We start from the raw sequence: 7,977 nt of genomic DNA, 5'->3' as shown, positions 1-7,977 counted from the left end.
TCGATGTTTTCTTTCGTCTCTTTATGATTTTAGTGGTTGTTTATTTGCAATCCAGATCGTCGAGGTACGAAAGAAAAACGAACGTGCCCTATAGGTTACAAATTTGCTTTTAAAATATTTTTTTAAAATATTTAATAGGTAAAAATAACATCATATTTAAACTCTACATATTTTTCTATTCAAATTTCATATATAACATGTTAAAATCGGAGTTACGGTTTAATAGATATGGATAATTAAGAAAAATATTTGTTTAACTTAAATATCTTTCGAAATAATATTTAAAAAATATTTAACAAACAAAATAACATCATATTCAGATTCTACACATTTTTCTAATCAATTTTCATATATAACATGTTAAAATCGGAGTTACGGTTTAAAAGATATGGATAATTTAGAAAAAACATGTGTTTGACTTATATATGATCGGCGGGTGAATTATCTAATGCGTCAGGAGGGTTTCCATAAAAATGTAAATAACGGTTCGGTTATGATTTAAGTGTGTACTGCGGGTTAATTCATAGAAAATGCAAGGGGTTTTCTGCAAAAGTGCATGACGGACGGCCGAAACCCAATTTGCTTTATTATTAGGTAGAGATTTGTTTAATAGTCTTCGTGTTCCTATTGACCTAATGTCCTCTCTAATTGGAACAACACAGGATAATCGACGCGACGGGAGATGCTCGATTCGATGTAATTGAGTTTTGGCTTGTCTTATCTCAGGGCGAAAAGCAACGTCATGGACATACCCCGTTGAAACAAATACAAAAACTCGTATCAAGAATAATACATATTTCTCTTGCCGTGATATCTTCCGTGGAGGTCCTCGCTACGGTTGTTCCTTGTGCGTGCCTTTTTCTATCGATGGGTCGTGCTCGTGCAGCAAAGCATAGCCACGCCATCAGGCACGGAGAGGCAATTGGAGCAAATTTGAAGCGGGCGCTAGTATTATTCTACAACGTAACTTATTATCACAGCCTAATATCCATGATGTGGATCTGGATTCAAAACTTTGCTGATATTGGTCTCTCGTATAATGTTAGCGGACAGCATGATATCAACATTCAGGTCATCGATGCATATTTGCACAAAACAAAGCAGATGTGTGTAATTAGCCCCGCGTCTGCAACGAGCTGGAATTTGATCACATATGGTGCTAGCTTGCTGGATTCCAGCTTACCTGAGGACTATGCGGATGGAGGAAGGGTACTAACTATGCTGATTGATAAGGATATACCATCACATATAAGACGGCTGCTGATCAGGTCACCAAGACACAGAATACAGAAGCTGATTGGAACCCTTGCATGGAGAAGCCCAGAAGAGCGAGAGATGAGATGGCATGCAGTGAGGATTATGGAGCATCTCGCTGGTGACATCAACCTCGCTCACTTTCCAGGAGCATTGGAATGCATATCCTCCCTCTTCGATCAAGAAACTCTCTCTTTGACATTTGTTGCTCCACAAGGAACTGATCAGGATTTGGTTTTGCCAGGCCTGAGAATTCTAGAGAACCTAGCTCACGACAGACATAACTGCACATTGATATACAACACCAAGGATCTTCTTTCAAAAATAGTAGCACCCGTCAGCTCTGACAAATTAACAGAAGATATCAAGAACAGCGCTGCATGGACCAAGGTAGTAGATGGATCACTGAAAGTGGTGAGCCGGCTCATGGGTTCTTCAGGAAGCACCGGCCAAGACATGTGCAAGCAAATTGCAGATGATAATGATGCAGTCAAAAACTTGGAGGCCGTTCTAGACATGGATATGAAGAGCAATGATGGTATCATAGAGTTACAGATGAGAGCTATAGAGGTTCTGACACAATTAGTCTTGCATCATCCAGCATGTACTTCTGCAGAAGAACTTATCAAGAGGGCACTGCACATCTTCCTTACTGCAGATTGGATGGAAGATTATCTGAAAGATGAGAAAAGGAAGATCGAGCACCAGACTACAAGTCATGTGCAAAAGAAGATGAAAGAAGCCAAGGAAACTGCAAGCCGGCTCAAAGAACAGGCTGGTGCAACATTGGCCATGCTGTCCAGTGATTCAGAGGCTATCAAGAGTTTCACAGGATGTAATGATGATGTCAATAATCTTACTGAATTACTCGACACCGACATCAAGACCATCAACTGCAAAATAAGTGCAACAGATACTGTGAAAATAGAGATCAGCATTGCATGCCGTATTAGTGCAGCAGTCATCTTGAAGCATTTGAGCAACTATGTCAAGGAACCAACTTTACGGAAGGTATGCCTGAACACACCTATTACAGGCCACAAAATTTTGGCAACAAACTTTTGAGAAAAATAAATGTACATGCAAGGATGGGTGCTTGAGTTTAGGCTTTATCCTGATGCATCTTAAGTAATTCTCAAAACAATGTGGACATGCATTTTAATGTAACATGAAATACTACAAAATTTTATGCAAAAAAATGATCTTGTTTGTCGTGTACAAGAAAGACATATATAGTTGCTGTTACTGCTACATTGTTAAAATAAAGTAGAACACTGTCATCTTTGCATGAGTTTTTCTAGGTGCTTAAGTTACAACATGATACATATGAAGAAAAAAAATACAATGTTTTGAATAGGTAATTAGGTAAGCCTAAACTCAAGTATCCACCCTTTCATGTACAAAATCCACCTCACTGAACTTTGTTGAGATGAAAATTATTTGTATATATATCATTGCAGGTACTCAGACAATTGCTTCCTGTACAACAAGACGAGCAGAGCCATAGCAAGCACAGGAGGCTACAAGCACCGCTGTTATCACTCATCACAGTGATTCGTGCAAACTCCAATCTTAGTCTTAGACCAATCTTAATGTCGCAGAGGCCGGCGGATACCCTGGAAGAGTTAGTGGTGAGGCTCAAAAGGATGGCGGACAACATGTACGCCACCCCTGCGTGCCTCGCGATACAGAAGCTTACTTGCCAGATGGTTATAGATTTCATGAAGGATGATGGAAATGTCAGAGTGATCGACCAGCACAATATCGTTGGCACATTACTGAAGGCTTCAGAGATGATGGTGGGCCTTGAGAACAGCATTCTTTTCTCTGGAGTCGATCCTGACTGCTATGGGGTTCCTCTAAGGCCTTTCTCTAAAGTTCTCGCTAAAAATGCCGAAGATCTTTTGACACAGAGGAAACAAGCACTTGGCATCAACAATGTGCCTGCCGGTACACCAGTACCATGATTGTTGCATCATGGAGTATCTCAGTATGTTAAAAAATATTGAAACAGGAATTTCATTCTTTGTGTGTTGTATGATTGCTGTTTTTTTCGTTTCTGTCCTTTGTGGATTTCTGCGACATTTGTAATAATGTAATGTGTGCACCTCCTGATCTAGAGACCGGGAGTGTAATCCTTTCATTATCTAAAAACTTGAGATCGGACCTTTATGATTTCAATCCATCTTCACCGTCATGGCAAGATCTAAGTCTTGCTCTAAAATATGCATATCAACGTTGCACCTGATGGTATACAAGTTCAGCTTGGAGCAGCCAAAAAATGTCTGGCTGAATGGCTATGCAATTCTGAGTTTCTGACTCATGTGCCACTTCTTCTATTCATACTTGTATAATTTGTGACTTCCCAATGTTAGACATATTAACTGACAGAATTCATTTTTTGACACTAAACTTCAGCTCACTTGCTTTATTTTTTACTATTCGATTTGTTCTTTTGGCAAGAGATCTATTTTCTCATTATGCAGTTTATCTTGTTGTCCATGTAACTGCATCTGTATGGAGTCACGGTCGCACTGAGCAGAAGTTAGCTATACGCATCATACTAACATAGCGCAAATCCCATGTGCATGTTCAGGTACCACTTGAAATAACTGAGCTTTTTATCCCTGTGGACAGTACACCTGAGTGCTTTGTGCTAGGACGGCGCCGTTCCATATGAAAAAAATGCCTCTCTTCCTCTGCTTCCGATACCCTGCCAAAAGACTGGTGAAGCTTAAGAAGGTTGTGGAGGACATGTACGCCACCCCTGCGTGCCTAATGATACAGAAGCTTACATGTGTGAGATGGTTACAGGATTTCTGCAGCATGATGGAAACGTCGAAGTGATTGACAGGCACAAGATCATTGGCGCATTACTGGAGGCTTCAAATGTGATAGACGGGCTTGAGAGTAGCATGCTTTTCACTGGTGCTGAATGCTGATCGTGATTGCCACGGGGTTCCTCTGAAGCCTCTCTCTTCTGTTCTCACTAAAGATGCCAAAGATCTTTTGGCACAGAGGAAACAGGCTCTGGGTATCAACATTGCGCCCGCCAGTGCACCAGTATGATGATTGTTGCATTACAGATTATCTTAGCATGATAAATAAAAATGAAATGGGTATTGAATTCTTGATGTGTTGTATGTTTGTTGTTTTTTCTCTTCTTTTGTTTCTTTCGTGGATTTGTGATATTAACTGGCGCAGTGGGCATCAATATTGTGCCTGCCGGTGTACCAATTTCAGCTTGGAGCTGCCAACTAATGTCCTGCTGAATGTTTATGCAGTTCTCACTCGCATTCAGCTACTTCTACTCAAATTGCCTAATTTAGTTTTCTACCATCCGTTGTCAATGTGGGCATATAAACTGGCAGAACTCATCTACTGACAGTAAATCTCAGCATACCAGCTTAAGTTGTAACTAGCTGATGTTTTTCCTTCAGCAAGAAGTCAGGTAACACTTGGAACAACTGAACTTTTTATCCCTGTGGTCTGTGGACACTACACTTCGACGCCACGGCAACCTAACAGGCGGAGGAGGGAGCAGCCTATTGCTGCAGCGCATCAATAACTTCAGAAGAGTAAAAGTCACTGGCAATCAGTCAATTAAGTTGGGGTTTGGACGCGACCCAGAATAACGAACTGCAAACTGGACAGAGCAGATTCAGAGTGGATTGATGGAGCTTACCAGGCAGACCGCATGCCGGCTCGAGCAAGCTGCTCCTGCTGCTTCCCTACGCGCAGCCGCGGTCCGCACCGGCCGGGCGCGCCGCCCGCCGCCGTCCACCAATGCGCGGCGAGGGCGGGCACGAGATCCCTGTAGTCGCCACCGCTTTGAGAATCTTCCTTTTCTTTGAAAAAAGGATTTGAGAACTCCTTGGTTTCTTCACGGCCTGTTGAGAGAACTTCACGGCCATGTTAGAAAACGGGATCCATCATCCACGCAGCGACCTCCAACATGGCGCGGGATGGGGGTGCCCCTATATCTCGCCTTCAGCGACTCTGCCTTTCTACTCGCTGAAGGGGGACCGAGTAAGGCCGGCGCACGTGCGCGGGAGGCCACAGCCTCTTTTCCTTTTGTTTTTTACAATTTCTGATTTTATTTTTTAGCATAATTTGTAACTTTTTATACTTTAAAATACTTTAAGTTTATATGTAAAATGTTAATCAAGCATTTGAAATAAGGTTTGAATAAATATTTATAAAATGTTGATCAAGCATTTGACAAATGTTAAAATGTTCACCATTTACTAAATGATGATTTTATCATAATACATATTAAAATGTTAATCAAGCATTGAAAAAATATTGAAAAAGTATTTAAAAAATGTTTATCAAGCATTTGGAAAATGTTAAATGTAGAAAAAATGTTGACCATGTGTTAAAAATGTTAATATTATACTCCCTTCGTTCATAAATATAAGTCTTTGTAGAGATCCCACAAGATGGACTACATACAGAGCAAAATGGATGAATCTAAACTTGAAATACATCAATATACATCTGTATGTGGTTTATAGTGGAATCTCTACAAAGACTTACATTTAGAAACGGAGGAAGTATTTAAAAAATGTTAATCAAACATTTGAATTATTTAAAAAAAATGTTGACCATGTATTACGAGAATGTTCAATTTGTACTGAAAAAATGTTAAACATATATTCGAAAATTGTTGTTGACGTATGAAAAATGTCGAAATGAAAAAAAGAAAAAAAAGAAGCAAACTAAAGCAATGAAAAAAGAAAAAAACTAAAGAAACAAATTAATAGAAGACTGAAAAAACTGGAGAAGAAAAAAAAAACATAGAAAAGAAACAAAACCGAGAAAGATACTCCCTCCGTTTCTTTTTAGTCTGCATATAGGATTTGGTCAAAGTGAAACTTTGTAAAGTTTAACTAACTTGATAGAATAAAATATCAACATCTACAATACTAAAGTTATATGTTATGAAAATTAATTTCATCATGCATCTAATAATATTTATTTAATAGTGTGAATGTTGATATCTTTTCCTAGAAAGCTAGTCAAACTTTGCAAAGTTTGACTTTGACCAAATCTTATATGCAAACTAAAAAGAAACGGAGGGAGTATGAAGAAACCCGAAGAATCCAACCTACAACCCGAAGAATCCAAGCTAGTAATTTTGGCCTAATACCCTACGGGCAAGCGGGAAATTAAATGTTTTGCTTGGTTGTTGTTCTTTGACAGACTGAACATCAAGGATTGGCTGGTCAGAAGGAAATGGGGGTCTATTGATGAGGACAATCTTTGTGTCATGTGCCCTGCTAGGAGATATGAGGACATGATTCATATTTTCTTCTCATTCAATTTTAGCATCAGGGTTTGGCATTACTTGCAGATTGATTGGACACACCGAAGTCACATAGTGCATTCTGCATGCTAAACACAGTTTCGGCCACCCATTCTTCTTTGAGGTTTTCTTTACTATGGCTTGGTGCATTTGGCTTGTAAGAAATGGGAAGACTTTCAGGGAGACCAGGCCTTCATTTCGCTCATGGAGATGTATGTTCATTCATGATATCTCCCTGCTTGCCCGTAGGGTATTAGGCCAAAATTACTAGCTTGGATTGGTAGCCTTCCTTAGACATGTATAGTTACTATAGGTAAGTTTGTACATAGCTTTATTTTCAGTATATACTTTTGTAATTTATCTTTGGAGGTGGAATAAAGGACTGTGGAGCTTTTGCTCCACAGTAAATAGTAAAAAAATTTTGGTGAAAACATGGAAAAAGCGGTGAAAAACAAAAATAGAAAAAAAAATCGAAAATCCCCATTGGAAAACCAGGAAAACCAGCTCTTGTCGCCTTAAGTAGAATGCGCCTAACATACTTAACACGAAAGTGATGTTAGCCGAGTGGCAAGGAGCGTTGTGGGTGTGTTTGGTTTGAGCCCCAACTAGCCCCACCAAAATATTGGTATGACTAAAGCAAGGGCATGACCAAAATTTTGAAAAGATGGTGTTGTTTGGTTTATAGCCATTGTACATGCCAATTTTTACGGCAAAGTTGCTCGACTTCCGTTTGGTTTGGAGCCAACGGAGTTTGTGTATGGCAACATGTATTGGGTTAGTGACATGTATTGGGTTAGTGCTTGGTTTGATTCTAGTTTATCAATGATATAGGCTGCTAAAAGAGTGAGACGCATAAAGGACTATGGGCCGTTCCGCAAAGAAAAAGAAGGGATTATAAGGTCAACGAGACTAAAGTCCACGGCATTGAAAACACGATTAGGAAACAAATCGTTGCAATTGTTATTAGGGTTGCTTTGGATTACGGAGGCAGTACCAGCATGCATGGCGTGCATGGAGCGACTCTCACGCAGAAAAAGGGCTGCAGTTAATTAGGGAGGCAAACACCCAATTTAATCAGGTAGATTTGCGATAGCGCGCGAAGGTTTAGATTCATTTAGCGTTTATTTGGCCGGATAATTCGCCTGTCATTCCAATACAGCGTATTCACGTACGGAAGAGTGGGCGTCGAACTCGCCAATTTATTGGCGAACGTTTTCCGCGCCGACGACGAGCCAAAGAATTGGCGAAAATAACATGGGAAGGTCCAGGGCGTGGTGGGCGAGCCAAAATTTTAGCCCCAGTCCAAACGATAGCCAAATCATGCGGGCACGCCAATTTTTTGGTATGGTCATCGTTGGCTGTGAACCAAATACACCCTGTGTGTCACCCTGCACACCAGGGTTCGATTCCTGGTT

General features: G+C 40.2%; 1 protein-coding gene across 1 annotated transcript; it reads left to right on the top strand.

The window, feature by feature from the left end:
* The first annotated feature begins 867 nt into the window (after positions 1-867).
* Positions 868-4,196, top strand: LOC123039644 (uncharacterized). The gene is made up of 3 exons (XM_044462719.1): positions 868-2,265; positions 2,715-3,204; positions 4,069-4,196. The coding sequence occupies exons 1-3, from the start codon at positions 868-870 to the stop codon at positions 4,194-4,196; spliced, it is 2,016 nt and encodes a 671-aa protein (XP_044318654.1).
* The last annotated feature ends 3,781 nt before the right edge of the window (positions 4,197-7,977 follow it).

The sequence above is a fragment of the Triticum aestivum genome, chromosome 2B, assembly GCF_018294505.1.
Source record: "Triticum aestivum cultivar Chinese Spring chromosome 2B, IWGSC CS RefSeq v2.1, whole genome shotgun sequence".
Taxonomy (NCBI): Eukaryota; Viridiplantae; Streptophyta; class Magnoliopsida; order Poales; family Poaceae; genus Triticum; species Triticum aestivum.
The sequence above is the reverse complement of the archived record's forward strand: the minus strand, read 5'-3'. Positions and strand labels throughout refer to the sequence as shown.

Bases quoted from the DNA above. Each gene is read 5' to 3' on its own strand.
- LOC123039644 (XM_044462719.1), top strand. From the start codon at position 868: ATGGGTCGTGCTCGTGCAGCAAAGCATAGCCACGCCATCAGGCACGGA. The intron at 2,266-2,714 runs GTATGCCTGAAC...ATATCATTGCAG, and splicing joins AGGAACCAACTTTACGGAAG to GTACTCAGACAATTGCTTCC. The intron at 3,205-4,068 runs GTACACCAGTAC...AGATGGTTACAG, and splicing joins CATCAACAATGTGCCTGCCG to GATTTCTGCAGCATGATGGA.